Source organism: Lepidochelys kempii, chromosome 16, assembly GCF_965140285.1.
Source record: "Lepidochelys kempii isolate rLepKem1 chromosome 16, rLepKem1.hap1, whole genome shotgun sequence".
Classification (NCBI taxonomy): Eukaryota; Metazoa; Chordata; order Testudines; family Cheloniidae; genus Lepidochelys; species Lepidochelys kempii.
Window position 1 is genome coordinate 25712059 of NC_136395.1, and position 26410 is coordinate 25738468.

The 26410-nt window shown below is 37.5% G+C and overlaps 1 protein-coding gene across 6 annotated transcripts in view; it reads right to left on the bottom strand.

Moving 5' to 3' along the window:
* The window catches only part of DENND1A (DENN domain containing 1A), a 377679-nt gene that overhangs the window by 52698 nt on the left and 298571 nt on the right, over positions 1–26410 (bottom strand). For 5 of the 6 annotated variants that reach the window (XM_073313955.2, XM_073313954.2, XM_073313959.2 and 2 more), the window contains 5 exons: positions 10191–10292; positions 9537–9624; positions 8901–8941; positions 6976–7047; positions 5756–5812 (listed from right to left, as the gene is read on the bottom strand). In XM_073313955.2, coding sequence (XP_073170056.1) covers positions 5756–5812; positions 6976–7047; positions 8901–8941; positions 9537–9624; positions 10191–10292 — 360 coding nt within the window. The remainder of the gene's footprint in view (positions 1–5755; positions 5813–6975; positions 7048–8900; positions 8942–9536; positions 9625–10190; positions 10293–26410) is intronic. The other variant, XM_073313958.2, reaches the window with a different exon arrangement.

Sequence of the window (26410 nt, forward strand, 5' to 3'; positions counted from 1 at the left end):
GTGTAGTGGTATTAAGGGAGCAAATTCACAGCTTAGCTAGTTAAGCAGGCCCACGTGTGGCCAGTGTCAATGATGCCTTGAAGAGTATACATGTCACAACTTGCAGCCTAAGATCAGTTTCTTTTTGACCTAAGTCCTGATCTTAAGCAAAATGAACAAGCAACCTAGGTTACAAGGTTTGGTGAATGTGTGTGTGGTGTATATAACATAGGAATATAAACATAAAGAATGGACTTGGAAAAGACAAAGGCATGTGGACATCTTACAGAGAATCAAGAAGATGGAAAGAGTTGGTACAATCAGTTGAGAAATAGCCTGCAACATAGTGAGCCCAAACCTTAAATCTCTTTGCAACAATGTCAAGGAAATAAAGCTTGGTAAATATAGAGGGAAACCTGCACACACTGTAGCTTTGCAAGACTGACCTGAGGTTGGCTGCTGACACATACATTGCTTTGATGGAGTGACCTTTGACATGCCCCCTCAAGTTTCAGTATCGCTAAAGTATAATAATGAGACATGTAAGCTGAAAGCCAATTAGAAATGGTTCTTTTGGACACAGACTGACCTAATGTGTTTGGGTCAAGTAAAACAAAAAACTGGATGGACTTTCTAAGGGGCTTTGTCTGCTCCACATAGAAACTGACAGGCCTTTTTAGATCCAGCTGGTGGAGCAATGGTTCACCAAGATGGACATAAGAGTGGTGGGGAAATTAATAACTTGTTAAAGTGAAACCATAGAAGGAAACTTTTTATAGGTGTACAATTCCACCTTCTCTGGGTAAAATGTAACAAAGTCCAGCATATTAGTAACAAGGGCCTGCAACAAACACTATTGTGAGAAAGATAGCTTTCTACAAAGGATACAGAACTTCAACTCACCAGAGCCAGCAAGGGGGACCCATAACACAATGATAGTATATATTATTTTGAAACATAAGATGCACATGAAGGTAAAATGCAAACCGAAAACAAAGCAAAGGAAAAGCAGCTTCAAGGAAGACTCCTGACTGATGAGTGAATCACAATAAAAGCTGTGAGACTATTACAAATCTCTGAAGTTTTTTCCCCCTTATGGGTCTGCTACACTTCTCAGCTGATGGCACTGCATGTAGGGGAGAAGCAAGTGTTCATTAAGCATTCTCTCCAGTGCTAGAGAATACACTAGCCACCATTTTGCCTTTAATTTTAACATATTTCTGTTTGAGGACATGCGCAAGGGATCTGTTACAGATTTCATTAGAGAGGAATTCATCATGTTTTGATTCACAGACCAATTATCAGTGAACAAGTGACTTAAGACCTCAGTATCTGTAAAGGTACCCAAACAGGCAGACAAGTCAACAACACTGCCTCAGTCATCAGGAATAGAACGTACTTGGCTGAAAATTGTTTCTGCCTTCATGACTGAAAGCACATCTGTGCCAAACAGTCACAGAAACCCGATTCTTCATGAACGGAACTAGACTCTGAGCTCACGGTACAAATGACTGAATATTAAGGTGTCTGGCATTAGTGTACTCAGAAACCATCCAATGAACTAGGTTAAACTCCTGTCATGTCAGTCTATGTGCAGCAGCCTCAATTCACAAACAGCCTTTAAACATGGGTGCAACTGATTTGGTAGTAGGAGATACAACCCTCCCTTAGATGAAGAGAAAGCACAGAAAGGTATACTACAGGTTGGGATGTTAAACACTCTCACAAGTCAGAAGCAATCAAATCAGTCTCGGGTACTAAGTATCAGGGGGTAGCCGTGTTAGTCTGTAACCACAAAAACAACAAGATGTCCGGTGCACCTTAAAGACTAACAAATTTATTTGGGCATAACACCGGACTCCTTGTTCTTGTAGTCTTAGATACGGTACCCAGGGCAAGCTGAGCTGCCTTTAAAGCAATCTCTTGTCTTCAGTACCAGCATTGACACAAGAATTTTCAAATCATGTAAGACTTCAAATCTGGAACACCGTCAAAGGAGATAATTGCTAACAAACAAGTTTCTTAAGGAAAGTTAAAACCTCCTCAGCCTCTTCTTCCCATACTTCACTTTGCAATCCTATTGCTGTCCATGAAACATGCCAAAACTCCAGGCAGGACTTAAACTTACGCTACGTAGAGTGTTTAAAACAAGAAACCATCCAAAGTAAAAATATTGAACCCTACCACACATGCCCTCTCAGAAAGAAATTAGAAAAAATACAAAATAAAAAATATTCTATTGATTTCTGCAGAAAAGACTGACAACATTCATTCAATATGTATCTGTATGTAATGTTTCATATACAGATACACCCTAACACCTGTGCCTGGAGGAAAAGTCTTTGCTAAACTGAGGTATGAATTTGCTACCCCATTGTCAGGTGACAGAGTGTAGATCAATACAGTAATTTTTTTAAAGATTATATGTATGGCTATGGAACATTTACAGATGTGTAAAATGTAGCCACTCTACTGAATAATTGCTATTTAATCAGCAGAATGCCTTCATATTTTTCTAACTACTTATTTATTTAATAGACTAGAAAATCTATGTATTATAAATCATACAGCAAACAGTAAAAGCATAGTCCAGAGGGATTCTTTAAGTTATTTTATATAACCCTAAAAGTGGCATTTGCAATAGCCTGGATAACAGACCTTTAACTAGAGGGCATACACAGATCTAGTAAATAAAATAATGTTGAATTAATTATTATTGTGAAATGCCTGATCATTTATTTAAAGCTATAGATTGTCTAGTCTTACCTACAGTGAGATGCTTTAAGTAAGTTACATTCTTCTTACTAGTGGCACCTTAGAGACTAACGAATTTATCTGAGCATAAGCTTTCGTGAGCTACAGCTCACTTCATCGGATGCATGATGAAGTGAGCTGTAGCTCACAAAAGCTTATGCTCAAATAAATTTGTTAGTCTCTAAGGTGCCACAAGTACTCCTTTTCTTTTTGCGAATACAGACTAACATGGCTGCTACTCTGAAACCTGTCATTCTTCTTACTGAAAGTTGAGGATGGTACCACTCACATTCCTCCTTCTTCCTAATTCTATACAGTTAGGCTTCAAAGGAGGCCAAGTAACAGAGTGACTTGACCACCTTGCTGCATTTAGGAAATGAAAAAATTTGCCTTTACTTTAAAAAAAAACAACAAAAAACAAAACTGTAGCAGGTATAAAATAAAGCTACCATACAGTATCTGTTAACAATTATTTGCTATCAGTCATAAGGATCCTCTGAAAACTATTTCTGTTGCTTTGAAATACTGTACCACAAATGAACAAGGGATGGGAATAGAGCCCCATTCAATCTCCACGATCATATTAAAGAAGGACCTTACACACACCACAATGACCTCTCAATAGGTCAATCCCACATTTTCCATTTGCAATTCAAACCCAAAACTGGAGCAGACCAAGGGCAAAATGGGCTCTTGATTATATTTAAGAGGTCATCATTGCTATGCAGAGTTGTAGGAAGCAGACCTCCAGCTCTACTGCATTTTTAAATTCTATCATTGTATAGAAACCGCTCCTATTTGGCAGTGAAAACTGAAAAAGGGATGTTTAGATTTGACTTTTCCTTACCAGTAGCCTGCACGCTTTTCACACTAATACTAGAATATTATATTTTAAGTTGCAGTAGGCAGTGAGGTTAAATTAAGAATAGTTTTAAATTACTGCAGAAAATGGTAGAGTAACACTCAAGATCAGCAAAATTACGTATGTATTTAATGATGCCAGAATTTCAGTTACAAAATAACTCTGTCATTAGCAAGCACATGAAAAAGATGAAACTCTCCAGAAATTGGTAAAAGCAAGTGAAAATTGATAAGGGTGCACTAATGGATATGCTAACAATTGAGCAGTGCAGACACCTTTCCATTAAAAAAAAGTATGATGGTTAGTGAAGTAGGTTTCACCATTTGTGTTACCTAAAACACACTAACACCTCATTCTAACATTATCGCCTATTGTTGTGCTTGAAAACAATAAGGGGTGGGTAAAAGCAAAAAAGATCAGAGTGACCTGAAAGGGAGAGAGGTAGAGATTCTTAGTCTTGAGTATTTACATGAATATTTTATAATGATTCTTTTAAAGTATAAGATTAACAATGCAATCTTATTTGCAGAAATGCTAAATAGCAAGAAAAACGCATTTTTATTCCAAATGGGATCTAACAGGTTGAATGGAGGAAAGTTGAGTGCGAGCGTTTTGGGGGAAGATTTTAGATCTACTCAATTTTAAATGGTGTTTGTGTTTTTTTAAAATGAATGAACGTATCTGGAGTACTAGGGAGGGAGCAAGAATAAAGCTAAATAAATGAATGAATAACAGATATCTCATTAATTGGAAAGTGTCTCATCCTTTTGTATATAAATGTCACAGAGCACAATATAATACTAGCAATAAAAATGGTACAGTAAAATTCAGTAATTTTACTTAGTGCTGTTTTCTTTACAGATGCATGTGTTGGGGATGGGGAAACAAATTTCACTAGTTATTAGATTATGTTCAGAAACTAAAACACATGGAGTTAACTATTGCATAGGAAAACGCTGCATGCAGAAAAATTGCCTTCTGTTTTCTTTCTGTGATCAAATTATACGATCAGTTACCTGAAATGAGGTAACAAGTAAATATGAGGTTATTTTAAATCAACTGAACCAAATCTCCACCAATGTGCCCAACACTGTAGCTAATGGTCCACTGGTCCTTGCATTACACAGGCCTTATTTCATGAGTTGATTCTTACTACTTGGTGGTAAAAACCCATCAGTTCTTATAAGTTGACAAGTTTAGGCAGAGAAGGAACTTTTCCATTAATATTTAAAATAGATATATCCATTAGACACAGCCTTAAGATTGCTTTGGGTATTTTGAGAATAACAAATTAAATTACTGAAATATTGATTTTAAAATTCAGCAGTTGTGTAAGGTGCAGTAAATCAGAAAAACATTCTGAGTGAGATCTTTGCAGTTACTAAATTGGCTACCTTGTATTCCCAATAGACTGTAATGGCTCTGAACTATAGACTAAATAGAATAACTAGAAGAAACCTAAAGGCAGAATCATCCATATAATATGTATCCATATGACTACCCCAACAGCATCAAAAGTAGCAATTAATATTGGATACCACACTGATCAGACACAATTTAGCATTCCCTGAATTTTACTGTTTAAACACAAAAAAGAATGAAATTCAGAGACAATAAAATGTCATCATCATAAGGCCAAAGTGCTGACAAACTTAAAACTGCAAGAAATTCAGATTTAAAAATTACTTCAACCCTCGTTCTACAACACTGTGCCTAAACTTCACACTGATGACATGTGATAACCATGTGTCCAATGAGAAACCTTGGGTTATTTCCCCTGAGAAGTTACCAGAGGAATATAACGGCAATTTGCCATTTGGAGCAAAGTTTACTGTCATTACTGTAGGCGTTATCAGCCAGTTTATGCAAAGCCCCCTCTCACAATGTCTTGGCACAACGGGCAGGCGAGGGACCACGATAAATGGAACACTCAATTTTCTGGCTTTCGTGGGTTTAAGTCAGAGCCTTAATGTATTTGAAGATAGTTTTTTGTCTGTGAATATTTATAACAGTGTGAAAAATCCAGGACAGCTGGTAATGCATTTTGAAGTGTGCTAACAACACTGTATCAAACAGCTTTCTATTGATCACATAATGCTTTTTGTGGCTAAGTATTTCATACATAAGCGCTTATACATTTTGAATAAGAACTTCAAGTACCTTTTGCTTCAAGCGGTTTTTCACCTCTTTTATTCCCATTTTTGCATGATCTTTTGCCTGCATGAAAAATTAATGTAAGTTAAAAATCTCTTTCTATTTCCAGCAGCGACTGTGCTCGATTTAAGTCCACCAAGACTCACCTTCTCTGATTATTGAAAATGGGAAGGAAAAATTGGATCATCAAGTTGAAAACATACTGGCTATAAAAACAAATACAAACCTGAAAGGTTAAAAAACCTTTAATGATACTGCAAAGATTTTGTTTTCTCTGTTTTGATAGCAGGGATTTTTGTTCCTCCCACCACCCCCCAGTTCCTCCTCCATGATTTTTCCTCTCTCTAATTATTTATCTCTGCTGCATGGTGACAATTACCAGCAATAGCACAGCTGTAAGATTCCTCACTGCAGTGTTCTGAATACCAGTTACATTTTACTAGGGCAGGTCCTAAATCTCAGGACCTTTGTCAGGCTGGAGGCAGGAAATAAGGGATAGTTTGAATAGACATCTCACTGCTTTTTGTCATATTTCATAGAATTCAGTATTGAAGAGATCCTGACATGCTTCCATATATTTTAGCCCTCTGCAGTGAAATGATCAGTTATAAACCATGTTACAATAACAGTTATTAGCTGTATGTTAACCAAGCACTGAACGATTTTCATTTAGAAAACAACCCAAGAAGCTTGGCTCAAAATAAGCAGGTATGAAAAATCTCTGGGGAAAAATAACAGACATTTACAAAAACTGGAACAATTGGCCAAATGAGAGGATTCCCTCATTTCCATGTAGCTACTCACAGAGGCCCAGGGGTAACAATGGATTTCCAACAGTGTAATGATGAGATAGGAGAGGGGTTTAGTACAGGATATAGGGACCGTTCCAGGAAATAGTGCTATTTACTAAATAGGAAAGCAACTTCTGCACTTTGAAGATAAATCACCTGTCAAACTCATTTTCTTTTACAGTGTAATTAGTATAAAATGTTTCAAACTGGTATTTCAGTTAAACAGAAAATATTTTAATAGAAGAACAGAAATTAAAAACATTTCCGGATACATGCTTAATGGCCTAGTCTCTAGCACTTTATTGTTAATACGCATTTATCTTGTTCAAATAATTTCGTTAGTATAGAGAAAAAACTTTAATCTACAGATTCATTTAACACAGCATCATAGTTAGATTCAGTTGTCTGGGTCATAAGACAATACTCAGTACTTACAAACTTATAGACAGTCTTCATGGCTGGGTTAGCCTTGGTCTTTACTGTATTTATAATGGCTCCACTTCCTTTCTGTAATTACAGTAACAATGGAATCATTTTCATTGAGGCTGTTAAAGCAAATGCCAGTCCAGAGCTATTATTTTAAAACAGGAAATAACAGAAAGTATCAATTGTGTTAGATATCAGAGCAATATGCCTAAATGGAAATTTATTTTTATTTATGGTTACATAGTTCCACTCTCTCACCGAGGATTAGATACTACTTTTTCCAGGGCAAATCTGATCCATTTAAAATCATGTTTTAGGACAGAACTTTGCAATATAAAGGTTTCAGTTTCTCATAATAAAAATCACTCCCTTTACCGTATCGAGGCTTCTTCAGAGGTGCTCTCACTAAACAGTGTCCATAACAATTCTTATCACCCCCAAGGGTATCCTGCTTATTGCATTCAAGTAATAAACATGTTTAATACTAAAATACCCTACCAGCTCAACAGGAAAGACTGTACGTTCACTGAAAAAACCCTACTCTCTGCAGTGCACTTTCCTTTTCATGCCCTTGTTTTCTTTCTTACAGATTCTGTATATCTCAGATATGCTGCCTTTCTTAATATCTAAAAACTGGGATAAGGGAAGAATTGAGACAACATGAAATCCAACTACAATCTAAGCATAATTCCAGAAAAGCTGAACTGTGTGTAGAGGACACACTAAAAGACATATAAGGCTGTGATATGTCAGACAGAATAATCTATTAGGCTAGTTAGTGTTTTGTTTATCTTCTGAACACCATTGACTCTTGCTGCATAGTACGTTATTTGATAACTAAATCTTGTGTGCAGAGCAGATGGGTAAAATCCATGGAATAAAATCCCATATAATTCCATGATAGTTTATCCTAACATAGAATTATTTTTTCAGAAGTAAGCCAAATTTTGCTTCAATGTATTCTTATATTTATGATGTTATTACACAGCATTTATCTTACTTTAACAAAAAAAAAAATTGTAAACTACTGAACATAACCACTTGGATTTTATATTCATTCACACCAATACTCTCGTCTCCTTTCACCATTTTGCATCCTACATATTTGTAAACAAGTGTGAAAAATTTTTTTAAGCATTATTGGTATTTTAAATGTATTTAATGCACAAAGATCAAGATCATTTTCAGCCTAGCTGTTTGTGCATTAGAGAATTCTACTCATAATCAGGGCTAGAGAAAAATGGGATCATATATTTAAAAAGGTGAGCTCTCCCTAAATAATTATTTTACAGTCATACACAGCCTTAACTATGGATAATTTTAATGTATCACTTATGGTGGGAGGGACTCTTTAAAGTTAGATCCCAATTATTAATCTAAAATCATCATTTATTATTCACATAAAGTGACAAGTTATTTATAAATATTTATACAGTATATTTAATTTATATCAATTAAATAGAGCATTAGTCTAAGCAGACGCAGATAAACTCATTTGCAGCCTATACTAGGCTACAACAAACAATGCTATCCCCTATTCAGTACTTCACATTGTTCAGCTTTGTGAACAGCTTTTCACTGTAGCTTAGGTTTCCACAATAATATTAAAAAGAAAAAGAATGAACTCTGTTCAGAATAGGTAACAGCATATATCTACATGCCTTTCATATGGCCTCCAAGATGCTAAAACCAGGATTGAAAAATATGAGAAATATAAACTCAGTTTCCCAATTTTTCTTCCTTACTATGTTTTCCCTTCTGTTCTTCGCTCCATATTAACAGCACATTATCTTTTAGCTAGGTTAGTTTTATCTGGTCTAAACTAAATATTGTGGGATAGAAGCTGATCTTGCTCATGCCAGTGAAATTGAATAATGGTGCAATAACTGAATTGTCCAATAAGAACGACAATGATTAGAATACTGTATTCTTACCCTTACTGTAGAGAGCCACTGGTGGTACAGTCTGTCACTCCCTGGTGATATAGAGGAAAATTCTTTATTGATAAGAAATGGGATACAAATGAGAAAAGCTGGCGTTCAACTGTGTCTAGTGGTAGTAAAGTATAGATATTTAGAAGAAGATGTCTACCCTTTTCCCCTTCTGGGAACAGAATAACCAAAAATTAACAAGGTAGCCAGTGGGCGAAAGAAAGGTGGGTAAATGGAATTATTATTTTTCCTGGATTTTCTCATATAGATTTGAGAAAGTTAATGTTTTTTTTAATGGTCATAAAAAGAAAGAGAAGGTGTCAATGGTTAATTCCAAAGTTTCTCAGTTCTGACATGCAAGACCTGTTCTAGTTTTGTGTTAGATAGCTAACCAGACAGTACTGCTCAGAACAAGGCAGGGGTTTGTAACGCCAAATAGACAATGAAGGATATATTTATTTATCCAAGTTGGGATTGAGATCTCCAGAGAAAAAAGGACAGCATCAATCAACACACTTCAACCCATAGACTGAAGCTGGTACAATTACTCAGGCAAGTGATTTCTCTGACCTATTAAATCACAAAGTATAAGGTATTGGATACTATCCAAAATCAGTGGAATGAACAGATATTTCTTACCAGCATATTCTCCCATATTTATCTCTTCTTCAAAAACATCACTGAAGCCCTCTCCAGAGTTGAGACGATCAAGGCGCCCATCAATAAACTTTAAAACAGGGGAAGTATAATAAAAATGTGTGAACAGATAAAGCATTCAATTCTACTGCACTTCAAAAGATTATTCTGTACTTTCTCCAGAAGGACAAAGTTCCAAAGTCTTTGTGGGGGACAGCCTTTAAATAGGTAGACTGGAGAAAGGAATATCACTTTGCCAACCAGTATGACAATTCTTTATTTCAGAGCAGTCAATGATGTGGTTTTTGGCCTTCTTGAAATGGCACAGTAATACCCTAGTTTATACACTGAAGCTTACAGACACATCAGCTCAAACTGAAGCCAATGAGAATTTTGCTATGGACTTCAATTGGAGGGGAACATAAATTATAGTTATTAAAATACAGAAATTCTTATAAATTGGGTTTAATCCATGCCAGAAAATAAAAATTAAGTTACTGTTGAAGGAGTGACATATATCTTAATTACTAAATTAAGGAACTAATTTTTCTGAGTACATGGTTAGTGTAGATCAAAGAACATAGGAATAATGTTGATAAGAAAAACAGTTCTTTTGTGAAATAAGCTACAACAATGCTGAAGCAATTAAAACAATACCTGCTTAAAGAGCTGGAGCTGAATAGCATTCTGAAGAAACTGCCTCATGGCAGTAGAACGATGAGAGACAAACGTTTCTTCACAAAAAGTGATTGGCTCCTCCTGTAAAGTTCAGAGCATTGGAAACACTGAAACAGCTTTGCTTGAATAACTGAGTTTGCATTTTATTCTATTTTCCTTCAAAAAAAAATTAAAGACAAGTCTGATATGAAGTTGGATAAACTACTGTTCTTCTCAGTTCACACATGAGAGAGAGTGAGAAAGGACAGAGCTGCCTTTAATCATGTTACTTAGAGATAATGTACAAAAACTGTGTGCAGTCAAGATAAAACCCATTTGCTCTCTGCACATTTTGCTATGACTGAATGGGGGGGGGAGGTTTCATTCCCCCAAAAGGTACTTTCTGATTTAATACCTCAAGAAACTGACATAGAAAAAGTTCTCTAGTTTTGTGTATTCAAATCCTCAAATACCTCAAAACACGCTTTGAATCGACCCAGAGAGTTAACCTGCACAAACAAGTCTGTAATTTCTGCTTTGTGTTCTCTCCACAGTTCAGAAAGAGAAGACTTTCATATCCTGAATTGAATGAAATTTCCCTTTTTCACAGGCTTGTTGGCAAAAGACAGAGATTGTTTTGAAGCTCTACTTTTATCTTATTTTAATGAGTTATGTTAATGCTGAAGTCTGCTGTGCATCTGCCATAAGGGCACAAATTTCCTCCACATTTAAATCTACAAATTCTCAGCATAGCGAGTAAATTCATGTATTAAGTTTCAAAAATGGCAGTAACAAAGAATGATAAAATTATGTTGATGTAAAATTAATGCTGAATTCTTTTCATGCTCATATAAAAATATAATCAGGGCTTTTCATCTGGAAAGAGTTTAGAGTCTACACACTAGGCAGCAGAGTGCCTGAAAGACAGAACTCCCTCTTTAAGAGCTCGTTTTGGTTTCAGTTCCCCCCAAATCCTTCAGTTTAAGAATCTGAACTATTGGTGGATGTGCCATGTCTCAATCTTACCACAGTAAGCAAAGTAGCAGCCAGTGCAGCATTACTGGAGGAGATGGGAATGAGTTTCTTAAGTGACACTGGACAAAAGTTCTGGACAATGATTAATGTCTCATCTTATCTCAGCAGTATAATCTTCAGCTGAATCACTTTCATAGGTATTTAGGGGACCCCAATCACTGCAGTATGTAGGGAGAGAAAGTGTGAACTACAAAGATGTACGTACTCCACGCCTTTGCTGTCTCCCAGGCTAGGCTGATGTAACATACTCCTTAATGGGTTTCTTTAAAAAAGGATCTAGAAAGAAACATAAGTGTTTGCAGAACATGTCTGTATACTTGCTCCTCAGGACAGGAATGGTCTTACCTCCATGATCTACACTGGCTTTTCATGTGCAAAAGGCAGCATTTCAAGGGTCTTTGTACCTAGATAATACAGGGCTCTATGTACTTGAGTGATTGACTGTCACCCTGTGCTTATGCTAAGCAATTAGATCTGGACAGGAAGAGTCTACTGGTAACAATGTCCCTCTGTAACTATTTCTAACCACAGGTTTCAGAGGAGCAGCCATGTTAGTCTGTGTCCGCAAAAAGAAAAGGAGTACTTGTGGCTCTTTTTCTTTTTTGCGGATACAGACTAACACGGCTGATACTCTGAAACCTGTCATTATGCAAGGCACTGAATTTAGCAGTATGGAGTGGAAATCCATCAACTTCATGAAAAAACTCATACAGATACAGACAGACATTATCTTCCTTTTATAGTAACACCCATTGTTTCACTTTCTCTGTGTATATAAAATCTCCCCACTGTATTTTCCACTGCATGCATCCGATGAAGTGAGCTGTAGCTCTCAAAAGCTTATGCTCAAATAAATTTGTTAGTCTCTAAGGTGCCACAAGTACTCTATTTCTAACCAATGCTTGAAACAGGACTCATGATTACTGCTAAAATTGGGTAGGTAAAAAGGCACATGCCATTTCACTGGGAGTATCTAGATTGCTTTGATCCCTTTGGCCTGTCTGGTGAAAAAGCTCATTGCAACCTTAAATATGGCCAACGTTTATGTTTGTTTTCAGAGCTCAGGCACAAGCTCTGCAATAGGTGTGAGGGGACTGAAGGGACTGAACGGGACTGGTGGGCGAGTTCACTTGTCAAAAGGAGAGCTGAGGCACACAGGAGTTTGGAAAATGGGAAAACCTATTAATCACATTTGACAAGGAATTGGTATTTTTGCCCAATATGATGTCCCCTTGTAACAACTTTGCATATAAGTAAAATAGTCACTACCCCACTTTGTAAAGAAGAGAGTCACAATGCCACAGATCACTACAACTAGAGAGAGGTGATCTAGAAAACTTAGACACTACAAATGCTATACCGCGCCAAATGAACTACAAGGAACTATTCTCTTCTGGACACACAGGAATGCCATGCCCCCCTTCATATTAGTGAAGCTATTTGTGTAAGGCTCTATTTATTACTGGGATCAGAGACTGGGTAGCTACAATGTCAGTAACAAATGGTGTCACAAATAGGATTCTAACAGTCTCCTTGACCAGTATAAACAGGGATTTGCCCTGAGAACCCAATTTCAAATGCTTGACAAAGGCTCTGTCTCACTATGTTTGTAACTGACATGGCCAGGGTCCCAGTGTGAACAGGACATGGAGTTCTCTAAAGAGAGTAGCATGTGTGTCTATATACATTTACTCTGTGATCAGAGAAAAACCTGAAGAAGATTTGGCTTTCATTTAAACCTTCATTTCAAAACATCTGAAAGGAGAACAACCAACTTACTCTTTCATAGCCTATAAAACTTCTGAAGCTCCCACAAAGATCACACAGGGTAAGAACTCTTTGGAAGGAGCAAAGCGCTATCAAATAGAAGTTCATTTTGCTCCATTTTATACAACATTTGGCGCTATGACACCAACTCCGCCCCATTCAATTGAAATGATCTCCTATCCCTACACATAAACATGGAAGCAGAGAGAAGCCTGGTACAATGTTAGCACACTTTCTTCCCCGAACTAGTAATGATTTAGTTAGGTGGTCTGGTTGATAGACCTTTTGGCTTCTGTAGAGCCAATTCAGGCTCCACTTTTGCTGGACAATAAAAAAAAAAACCAACCCAACAAACCGACTTTAATTATTCATGTGAAGACGTGAGTTTTCTGGCTTAGAATCCATTAGTACCAGTTATCCTCCATGACCTGAAGGAGAGTGAAAACTCATACTACTTAACCCCATCCTCAGCTTCATTACAAAAAGAAAAGATGGATTACAGGACTGTCTTCTTAACAGATGTAGTCAATTGTAAATTATACAGATAATCAGCTCTGCTGTCACTGACAGGTGACATCGTGCAAAGGGAAAATTCTCGGAGATGCAGGTGTTTTGTGAAAGTAATGGATTTGCTCAAGCATAAGACCATCATTATAACAACATCAGTTAACAACTCTTTCATCTATTTAACTTGCAGTTTCCAGCAGTAAGAATTTAGGTTTTTATCAATCTAAAATGTAAATGTCTGTTATTCTCTTTTTCCACTTCAAACCCTCTAAAGAGGCCAGGATCTGGCATTGTGGATGCAAGAAATGTATGCCTATTGTAATCCTATTGCAAACATGTGTAAAGTTTTGACACAGGAGAACTTTCTTTTAGTGACAGAAATTATGCACAAATTCTAAAGAGATTTGCTCATAACCACATATACAAGGGGGGGCATTTTCAAAGGTAAAACTGGGAGCTATGTGCCCATCTCTCACTGAATATCAGTGTCCTTTGTGCCATTGGAAATCTCCTCACAGAATCATGAAGATCATTAAGACAGCGTAGCTACCTCATGACCATTTATAAGCTGAACAATCCAGCGTACTGCTCACTCTGGCCATGCAATTTGTTGTCAACCTCGTTATTTTTAAATTGGCAAGTCAATTACATTTTAAAATAATGTTTAATTCCTGCTTAAGATAGGCAGCTCTAAATGAAGAGCCCAGGATAGTACAAGTACCACTCAAAAGGGATTTACCTCACACTGTTCTGGAGTGCTGCAAACACTGTCAGTTTCTTCCAAATGCTGCTGTTTATTTTGGAAGCCACAGGGCAAGGAGAAAGAGAAAAGCATGCATCGCATAGCTATGACACCCTCGTCTTGTAAGGAGATCACTGCTTCCCGAAGAGGAAAATGTTCTGCAAGTGGCTATAGGAGCAGCAGCACTGGAGACCTTTGCCAGCAATACAAGCATTGTATCTGAAATGGTTGACTCAGCAGAGCAGTAGGGAGACCAGTTGGATAGTGCTGGCAACAGCTACCACATTAAACACTACAAAAATCATCTAAAAAGAAGGGAGGCAAAGGACTATGGAGGCTGAAGAGAGGGCAGGATGGTGCATGGCACAGACAAAGCAGTTAAAGAAGGGTTAGGAGACATGAGGAAACAAAGAGCCACCTGTGAAGGGCTATGTATACAGACAAAAAGACAGAAAGACCTATCCACTTGGTGAAATCACAGCAGTTCACAGGCCTAGAAGTCCTTTCTCATGCAGAGAAGAGGTGACACTTAGATGCACGTCAGTGGTGCAGGAAAACATAGCTGTTGCTGTAACTGCTGGAGAAAGCACGTCTCATTAAACTCCAGTTTGAATTATTATTTCAACACTGAGGGTCTTGCAAGGAGAAATGCAGCCTTACAATCTGGTACCTAGAGTAAAAATACTGGAGACCTGTTCAGAGAATCCAAAAAACTATGCCATGGAAAATATGACTAGCATCTCCTGCATTATCACGGACACTATGTGGTGCGTGCTTCTGAATTTCATTCTGGTGTGTACGTGTCTTTAAACAATGTAGCCTCTCTAATAAACACACAAGCCATTAGAGCTGTTCTGTACCTCAGTCATTAAATGAAAAAGTGGGTGGAACGAGGTGACAGCTTGTAGGTTGTTGGTTAGTCACTGCACAATTTGAATACGTTGTGAAGATAACAAAAACCCAAATATACAGCAAGAACAATGAAACTATACTGCACATGTAAGAGATTAAGATAGTTTTGTTTTATTACCTTGATGTTACACATAACGGTGGCCTTTAGAATACTGTCTATGTTGTCAATGACAAAGTGAAACCTACAGTGATATTCTGGGAACTAGCATCCCAAATTCCAGCCAGCATTAGAATGAAACCAAGACACGAGTATCATCCTACTAATATGCAACAGCAACCCCAAGAAAGGCAACTCCTCTGCAGACCTTACAAGAACTGTGAGTGAAATGTTAAGTAAAGATTATCTTATCATAGCTGGAGACAGATGATCACTCAGTCAGCAGGATTCCATACAGACAATTTTAAGTTGGTTATAGATATATAAAGGGCAATTGGCTCGTTTCAGTTTCTCTTTGCAATGACAAATAACCTTGCCATAACCAGTGCATACATTCAGCACAAGAAAGCTCATCTCTATCTTTCTTGGTTGTAATGGAATCAGGAGGGCATGGATCAAATACATCCTAATAAGCAAATGATACCATATTTTATTTGCAATTCAAGATACTGCTCAGGAACAAAGAAATCTCTCGCTCACATATTTAACTACATTTGTCATAATGAACAATAAATTAAGAACCAATACTCAAAAGAGCAAGACCAGTGCATTAGGTCTATTAGGATGCCACCAATTGTGACAAATTTGGATTGCTAACAGAAGCTACTTACATTATTTGAATGCAAGGAATAGGCTTTTGCAAATATACTTCATATTTACTATGCAGGCTGTACCCTACCTTGCATTCTTATGTATACACAATCTCTATTATTGGTCAATTTTAGGGTTTTCTTGGGTATCTAAGAACTGGCAAAGTGTTTGGGCACCATTCTTTTTATGAGTTTACAATGTCAAAAAAACTTGGACAACTCGCCTAAACACTCACTACTACTGGCTATTGGCAGATTAGATTGTCTTTGCAAGTGACACAGAGTTTGGCCAGCTCAAAACACACAAAAATAATATTCCACTTCAGTAATAATCTCACAAAAGGACAGGAATTGTGCGAGTAACGATCACAGGACATGAGATCACCAGCCATCACCATAGTCAATATGTCCCTGCCTGGTAATATGAAATTACTGAGGGTCCAGGGAAGAAGCAAGTTTGTAGCCTCAGTAGAAAAGACACAGGACCTAGGGATGTTTTGTTGATGTTACTAGATACAGACAGGCTCTATCCGGCTCTGTAATGCCCACATGGACTCACACAATGTGTTTCCCCAAGTCCTAATCTGGATTGGACTAAACAGTCACAGAAGTGAATTCTGGCTACCCTAGTGGGTTCACCCCACAAAATGAGGGTTTTTTTCACTGAATGAAGATGGGGTGAGGGGATTGTTGACTGATTGTTGAGTGATTTGTGAACAAAAATCCCATTTTAAAAAAATGACTGCCAATTAGCACTCTAAGTCTCATTGAAAGCCTTCTCCAAGTGATTTTATGTAGATGTTTGAAACCAATGAGACTTAGTGGGACTCAGGTGCTTTTGAAAATTTTACTCATAGGCACTTCCAAAAATGCCAGAGAGAATTCACTTTACAAGTCTTAATTGGATAAGGAGCAGATCTGTCCATTTTGATGCAAGTAAAACCATACCTACAGCAGCAAAACCAGAAAGATAAAAACCCCTAAAAGATTCAAGATTTATCATCTATTCACAAAGAATATGTTCAATATATACACCTACTACAGCTATCTGAAGCATTTTTACCACTATAGTCACTGACAGCTTAAGTCAACAAGAGCAAAGCAAAATTAGGGATTTAAGAATTCATATCAAGTGAAAAAATACATCGATCAGCGATATGATTTGCAAGACAATCTTTTCTATCATGGTTATTAAAATAGTGTTACCAATTATATTTCTTTTACTCCATCAACAATTCAGTGGATTGTGAATTGTGATCAATTCTAAAAATAACCTAAATATCTTAAAAAGTCATACACCTTATTTAGGCATATTAAAATCACAACGGAATTTTTAATTCTACACAATTGGGTGTCTGCAATACTTAAGGGCACAACAAGGCATAGCAAGAATGATATTGCTTCTACTTATCTAACTGTATCTAATTAGATTTGATTAGACATTTTGCATATAAATGCTATTACGAGGAAGAAATGATTGCACAATAGTTTGTTTTGAAAGACTTCTATTACGCAAAACAAAGAACCTTGCGAGCCAAAAAAGAAACTCAAAACCTGATCAACATTAACCAGTCCAGATACCTAATTAGACCCAACAGGCAAAAATCTCCCCTCCAGAGCTACAATATTTTACAGATTAAGAACAAAGGGACGAAGATAACAAGTAACTTGCACAAATTCACAGAAGTCTCTGGCAGAGTATGGAATAGAGCCCCAATTCCCAGAGTCCTTGTATGGTGCCTTAACAACAAGACTATTTCTTCCTCTTCCTACTTAGAGGTATGTTAATGCATTAGTGTGTTTAAAGACTCATAAAAGATGTAATAGTATGGAGCTACGAGCAGAGAGTCTTTAGCGTGATCAGAAAGCAAGCCTCAATTTAACTACCTGTGCTAGGAATGTGCTCTATGCCCAGCATATACGTTACTGCCACACTGTCTCCTTTACTGGTCTACGTTGATACTATTATACAAAATCCCTGCGGCATGCGTGCAGTCTCATCATTAGAAATTTCAGCTGGCAAGGTAATTTTGGGGCCGATTCTGTAATCACTCCATATGCAATACTCTCATTGAAGTCAATGAGTGCTGCATGCAAAGCAGCTACCGATTCAAAGCCTCTATAATGCAAAAGTCCTTTTCTATTATAGCCATTGTGGGAGTACTAGTGACACTACAATGAAGGAGAAAATTACAGTGTTGTTACTCATATGAGCTATTTTCTACCATGACAAAATATTACGAAGAGCGTGGGATTGAAAATACAGATAAGCTACACACACACACAAAGAAAACGTTGATATTCGAACAAAGAAAATTTCAATATATTAAACAGAATGTTCTGTTAATAGAAGATATAAGGTGATCCACTTCACAAATGAAAAGTAGGTGGACAGGATTTAGAGACAGCCTATGTTCCCAGAGATCAAGACTGGAGATATTTTGCTTTCCTTTAATTTCTTAGATAACTATATCAAGCCTAAACTCATTCAGTCAGATTATACTCTGTATAATCATGAGGAAGAACTGTACTGAAGAAAGTAAAACTCCTTCCCATCCCATGGAGTGACTCAAGAAGGGACTGGTTTCAGAGTAACAGCCGTGTTAGTCTGTATTCGCAAAAAGAAAAGGAGGACTTGTGACACCTTAGAGACTAACCAATTTATTTGAGCGTAAGCTTTCATGAGCTACAGCTCACTTCATCGGATGCATACTGTGGAAAGTGTAGAAGATCTTTTATACACACAAAGCATAAAAAATACCTCCCCCCACCCCACTCTCCTGCTGGCAATAGCTTATCTAAAGTGATCACTCTCCTTACAATGTGAATGATAATTAAGTTGGGCCATTTCCAGCCCAAATCCAGGTTTTCTGGGACTCAGATGTAACCTATTGATAGAAAAAATCTACCACAAAAACGTTAAAAGTTCAGAATCATCCTCACATCTTACCCAATGTGAGAACAAGAGAAGCAAATGAAGGATGGGGGTTACAACCTTTCATCCTGTTAATTCAACCAAGAACCCATCATCAGACATTGTGTCCTGCTGGGGACCTCAGAACAATATTGACAGTGTCACCCTCCAATATCAAAATGCCTGAGGGTTCAGAGATGAGTAGTGAGTTGATACAGATGAAAAAGCAGAGGATAAAAAAAATGCATGTGTTGTGGGGGTGAGAGAGAGGACAGTCAGAGATGTAAGAGTACTTGAGTTTTGGAGATAAAATATCCAAAAGAAATAAGGCATCAAGAAAAATTCCCAATGTGGACATTTCTAATTGCACAAATAAACTGCTCTTCAGCATATTGTATGTATTTCAGTCAGAATAAGATTCCTCAATTAAGTATGTAACTTCTACGTAAGATGATCGCAACACAAGAATCACACCTAGCTTTGTGCTGGAGTACAATGTCTGTTTTGAAGGTTGGAAGCATCATAACATCCCACCAGTGGAGGGTAGGGTGGGGGGGAAAGAGGACAACAAAAACTATGGCTAGCTTGAAGCAGAACTTGGGAATAGAGGAGAGAAACTTTAGCTGTAAAAGTAACACATAACAATCCTCTTCTGTCCTAACCCAATAATATAATCCTCCCCACAAATAACATAAATCTAATGGAATGAAGAACAAGTTTTAAATTTCACTAGCTAGGGACACCTAGTCACTGATGGATTTATTAATATGTGAAAATAAACGGATGTAATAGCGATGAACCCTCTCACTATATCCACGGTAATATAAATGTCTATTATAAAGCCTGTAGTGCAGCCTGATTTGTCCTCATGTTACTTGTCCTGTTAATTGGGTGGGGAAGCCTCAGCAGGACACACAAAGGAGGAATTTGAAAATTCTAAAGGCTAATTGACAATGCAGCAGGACTGTTATTCCGAGGAAAAAGGATGGTTTAGAGGAGAAGCCTGTTTAGAGGCTGAATGTATTAGGTCCTCTGGGAAGGTTAATCACATTTCTTCTATTCTAGTTACGTAACAATCTCTGGGGAAATCCAATCAGTCAATGAAATAAAATATATTTACTATAGTTATTTATACACGTGGGATTCTGTGACCCAACAGCTTGGGTCACTAGGCTGTTAATAGTTACATTACAGCATTCCTTCGTGGGGATGTGTAGAGCTGCTCAAACATTTCACCTATGTTGGATCTAAGGCAACTGCCCATTTATTATCCTTATCAGAATAGAAGAAATGTATAATACATATCTCTGGTTAATACACAGGAGAATCGTGAGATCAAGTCCAGAATGACCCCTAGACACTTTTCCTTAGAAGTAGAAAAAGGATACCAAATAGCATTCATTACATTTAAAAAGTAAGGAGAAATGTCTTATTCCTTTTCTAATGTTCGTACACTCATTATTTCCCTACAGAGAGTCAGATACCTGAAGCAAGAACGTAAGTGTCACTCCTAGTCAGAACGGAATTCATTGTCAGAATGGCTATAAACTATAGGGAACCTATTCCCATAGCCAGGAAAAAAAAGGAGCTCATCCTGACATCTCTACTTTCCATTCACTTTTGACAGAGCTCCTGCTTTATTTGAACCAAGTAGAATCTCTCGGTCTTGCCTTACAAATAGGCTTCATTTGCTTTTGTCATATCCAAAAGCTATAGACCTTTTATATCCGGCCTGCTTTTCTTCTTTTTCTCAGGCTTCCCTGTAAAGTGACTCTTCCTCCTCAGCAGAGTATCTCATCTCCTACAATCTCTCCACTACTTCCTTATCTCCAGCCTCCAGAGAGTTTGAGAGGCTTCCTAACTCCATGCTAACAGTATTAACATTCACTGAAAAAGAAGATGCCTCTTACTGTCACTAAATTCTTTCCTGAAATGGTCCTATACAGAGAAAACTATATTCAGTATGAAGGCAAAAGTATATTTCCCTTTCCCCACGTCACTCTTAGGATGTCCTTTTGTGCTTAACCCATGATGAAGTAAATGAAGGGGATTTGTTCTGCATTATTTCAGAGCTCTCTGTAACACTGAAGTGGAGCTTTGCAGAAGTGTAATTATTTAAAATCTGGCCATGTGACTCCTTCCCACTCCCATTATACCATCCTCACACATTTCCAACATGAAAACTGTGCAACATTTCTGCGCTTTTTTGCAAGAGGAAAAATGCCATCTAATTAGACCACATGTGCAGAGAAGCATCTGGCTCAGAGCGCAGCAGTTTACACAGCTCCTTGAGTTGTCGTGGAGACAACCACATGACCAGCTTAGAGCTGAAACTCTGGGGCATGAATCCAGATGCACTCCTAACATATTCTGACAGAGAGCAGATGGGCAGCTATTTGCAGGGCCAAAAAATGCCAACTCTGCTCCCCTCCAGACCTGCACGCCCTCAATGATCATTTTCATCTTGTAAAGTTGTTCTTATCTGCCCTGGAACCACAAGTTCTTTTCATGTACGAATCAGGGCTATAGCTGCCATGAGTGCAATCAGAAAACTGCCTAAACTTAAACACTTCCACATACATCAGTAAAAGCACTAACAATTCATGAAGTATGTCTCAGATACCTGCTACTTCACTCATTTTGATGCTTTATTCTTGTACTCAATTCAAAGTATATTCATGAACAAATGCCTGCGAATTTCTGTGACTCACATACAGTGAAGGATTATGTACAGTTGGTGAGACCTGATGCCAGTTCAATTATCACTAACATATCAAAACCAAATCCCCTCTGCACTAGGGCAAGATTTCTTTAAATACACACCTTTTTAAAGAGCAGAAAGACCTTGTTAAAATGAGTTTGACATCCGTCACTATATTCTCTGCAAGGCCATGTGCAAAAGTACATTTTGTATATTACACTGGCTACAAATACTAACAGTTAATAGCTAAAAATGTGAGAAATAACTTGTATTTTGCATTTTTAATCGAAGATTTTTTCAAATCTAATTCTCTTGAGGTTTTCATCCCATTTTTCATTCTAGTCTGCTTTGCAACACATGATAGAGTATCTCCTCCTGCAATATCCTCAACTATAGGAAAAGAAGAGTGTTAACAGATGGGATATATCCAGCAACAGATAATGTAAGTGATGATTGTACGTGGTTAAGTGAACTGAGTGTCTCTAAAAAAAGCTAACAGACAACAAAACTTATTTTGTGCCATCAGCTTCATACTGTGTTATGTGAAGAAATACCCACACCAATCCAAAGACAAACAGAGCCAATGAAGGAAGTAGCAGATATGACAAGATCGTGTACTATAGGTGCTATAAACAGACAGTTATTTTGAATCATGAGAGAAAATTTTTATATATATAGGTGAAACTGTTAACATCTGTAGCCATTGTAAGACCCCATTTTCAGTTGCTTATAACTTTGCCAAACTGTTTGAGCTGAAATTTTCCATGTCCAATATCTGCATTAGACAGATTTTTTTAAAAAAATATTTCAGCTAAACTGGTTCAGCCTTTCCTAAGAACAAGATTAGAGAAAAATAAGTTTTGCTCATATTAAAAAAGATATTACAACCATTTCACTGAGCAGCTCAAAGCAGGCTTGATATTTGGCAGGGGATCACCCGTATGTCAGGGATGGAGCCTTTTGCCACAAAAATGTGCTCAAGTTTGTCCAAACTATAATACTTCAGATAAAAATAAAAATAATAGTATTTCAGTTTGCACATGCTCATTAGAGACTTGCTAGGAGTTCAACAGTTAAATTCTCTGAAGATTTTTGTCTGCACGGAGTATGGTCTAAACCAGGGCTGCTGGGGCTAAGCAGGACTTGCCCTGCACTTGCTTCTCCTGGCTGCCTGGCACAGGAATTGAGAGAACTGAGTGACTGAGGTAGGGAATTGCAGGAAAAGAAAGGACGGTCTCATAGTTAAGGACCTAGTTGAATGACACTTGGCAGCAGTGGATTCAATACCTGCCTTTGCCACAGAGTTCCTGTGGGATGCTTGGCAAGACTCTTAACATAAAATTTTCACAACAGGTCACTAATTCTGTGTTCTTCATTTTCTGGTGCCCAGCTTGAGACCCCTGAGGCCAGATCTGCAGAAGAGCTGAATGCTCACAGCTGGAACTGAAATTGACTGGAGCTGTACTTTGAACATGTAAAGTGCTATAAAACGCTAAGGAAATCAGTTCCTAAGCATCTCAAATTGGGTACCCAAAATTAGTGGACACTTTTAAATTTAATCTCTCTGCATCTGCCTCAGTTCCATATCTATAAAATGAAGATTATAAATACCACCTAATCTCACAGGTGTGGTAAGAAGATGAAGCCATTAATGTTTATGAAGCATGTAGATGATATGGTGAGAGCACTACAGAAACATCCATGAAAAAATTAGTATTTCTATATTCAGTGCAGGGTTTGGATGGTGTGCATTAAATAAGGCCTGGGGTCACACACTAAATGAGGATAAAAAGAAATATTGAATAACTAGCCATTCAATGAATGAAGCAGGCATCCCGTGGAAGCAGACATATGTGGTCATGTAATTAAAGACTGTCTAATGTATACACACAAAGGGGCTGAATTAAGGTTGCATAGGCAACACTTAATTCTTTCATTTCCTAACTTCTGAGTGCTCTGCATGCTTAACATACTTTTAGTTTAGCTTTTTTGGATTCTATCTTCTGTTTAGATTGTAGTCCTGACAGCAGGGACTGTGTCTTTTCCCAATGTTTTGTGATTTACTAAATTTACTCTCAGCGCTGGAACAATAAATTGCACACCAAATAAACTCAGGTGAAATAATGCACAAGCAGTTACAGAGAGGTTGGAGGAGACACAGATGAACTGTGTCAGAGCTGGGAGTAAAGACCAGGTTTCCTTCCTCCCAGTCCACTGGACCACATAAGAACATGCAAGTGCTTTCCTGCACAGCTGGTGTTACAATCGTTGCTTTCCAGCAAGATGGACACTTCTAGAAGAAGAATCAGGAGAGCTGAGTACCATGAGAAATGTTTAATAATGGACAAAGCGTGAATGGTGAGAAGTGTTTTGAATGATTAGACTGATGGACTCAGCAATGCAGCTAGAGTATCCTATTGAATTACATATAAAACATCATCCTATATGGGCACATGAAAAAGTGTCTTGGGACAGCCATCCAAAGAAAGGGTTACACATCTATACTCGCTGAAGAAAGATTGACCACACTTTTGTTTTTTTAAGTTTAAAGGAACAGAGATCTAATCCAAAACCCACTGAAGTCAAGGGAAACAAAATCCCATTGATTTAATCTAGAGTTTGAGTCCTAACTGTCTATTTCATCAGACTGCAGATTTTTAATTTTTTAAATATCTTTTCTAGGCAGGAATTGCTATAATTTACTTTAAAAGCATTGGAATCCTATGGGGCTTTGCAGCATTTGTATAGAAACTGCAGCCTTTGCTGAGTCTGCAGCGTGAATCTGCACAAGTTTGCTGCTGCATGTTTTATCTGACAGCAAAGGAAATTTCCTCCAGTGATTTAATTTTTGTTAAAATTCCATTTAATGAATGAATAGCTTGTTTCACTCTAAAGAGGATAGAGCTGTTAGGGCAACACAGTCAAATATCCAGCTTCGAGTAGTCTGTGTATCTAGAATTTAAATGGATACTTATTACATTTGTTGGTGTTCAAAATTACATGAAAACATTTCTTAATTAGCTGACTCTATTCATTGGCAGATTCAATAATTGACTGAAGACATTTTGTTTCCCTGATTTCTATGGTTTGTACAGAGCAGATTTTAGTGCTTCAAAAGCATGCTGCTCCAAATCTAAAAGTTGCTCATTTATAGACACGTATCCAGGAATTCAGAGCTCATGTAACAAGACATCGAATACACTGTAGCATCAGGGGCTCAATTAAGAATTTTTTTTTTTTATGATTACACACTACATATAGGTCAGACATACATATGTGGGTTTTTAAGCATAAGATCCTTGGGTGTCTAGTTTTATGCTTTATGCAATATGTTCAAAAAGACTTTAAAAAGAGCTCTCAGGCATTTAAAGAGTTAATATCCTCTAGCGTGGTCACTGTAAACAAGCACAATTTCAGCTAAGCAACATCACTGTTAGAGTCACATGGCTTTGCAGGTGTGGGCAATAATTAACTCAGCACATCTACCTGGGCAAAGTATTTTTGCCTCCTATTCCAAAGAGGAAGCCCTCTCTGCAGAGAGCAGAAGAGCTCATTAATGAGGCTAATTAGGTGTAAAGGGGGTAGAGTCTGGCATCAGCTGCTGCTTATAGTAGCTAATCATTAAGCACAGTAATCTCTACCCCAGAACAGCAGATGATCATGATCCTAGGTGACTGATGTTGCTGAGAACATTTCCAACACCTGAGTACCTTAACCACATACTTTTTGGTGAGGCTGAAAATTCCCTTAACCCTCTGTATGCCAGAAACAGGACTCAGCATTATCAATATATCACACATCTAATTCTGAACAAAGAATACCTAAGGAGACCTGGATCCTTTAGTAGACCTAGAAGTTGAACCATTTAGACACCAAAGGAAGTGTTGCCATCTACAAGCTACGTAGAGGAAAAACTAGTTTTTTAAGATGGATCACTAGGTGCTGGAGGAGAATGCAAAAATAATGTACAACAAGAGCCCAAAATATAGTTCTCCTATTTAAATACAAAAAAGTGAAAAAAAAAGGGAATTGTAACTGAAAGCACCCATGGTCACTGGAAAAGTTGTACTGAAAGCAGAGGCCCTTTTCTCTCATATATTGAACAAAGCTGTTTATTCTTTATAAAAGAGTTAAGATTTTTCTGGCACTTTGCAGCTGAAGACACTGTTCACAAAAGTCACAAATACACATAGTGCTTACAGGAGTGATCTTAGATGAATATACAAGTTCAGATGTAAGTGGCAACAGCCTTGGACATGCTGTGTACCTTTAGAAATCACACAAAAATAAAACCTGGAATATAATTTCTCAAGTCAGACTGCATAGATTATAAGCTTTCCAGTAGAAAATTCCACAATTTGTCTGCTCATTTTTACGTGAATGGTGTCATTCAAAAAAGTCAGACACCTATGAGTACATAATGAAGCCTGTACTTTTGATTATGTACAATGGAGAACTGGCAGCTTTATTTGGACAGTTATCACAATGCCAAAAATATCAACATGTTTCTTTAGGAAAAACAAAACACTTGAAATGGCTGGTTTAAACTTAACCAAAGGATTTTCAAATGAACCTAAAGGAGTTAAACACCCAAATCCCTTTGAACTGGGCACCTAAAGCCTAAAGTTAACATAAGGGACAACTAATTACTTGACATTTAAATAAAAAGAAAAGGAGTACTTGTGGCACCTTAGAGACTAACCAATTTATTTGAGCATGAGCTTTCGTGAGCTACAGCTCACTTCATCAGATGTTTACCGTGGAAACTGCAGCAGACTTTATATACACACAGAAATCATGAAACAATACCTCCTCCCACCCCACTGTCCTGCTGGTAATAGCTTATCTAAAGTGATCAACAGGTGGGCCATTTCCAGCACAAATCCAGGTTTTCT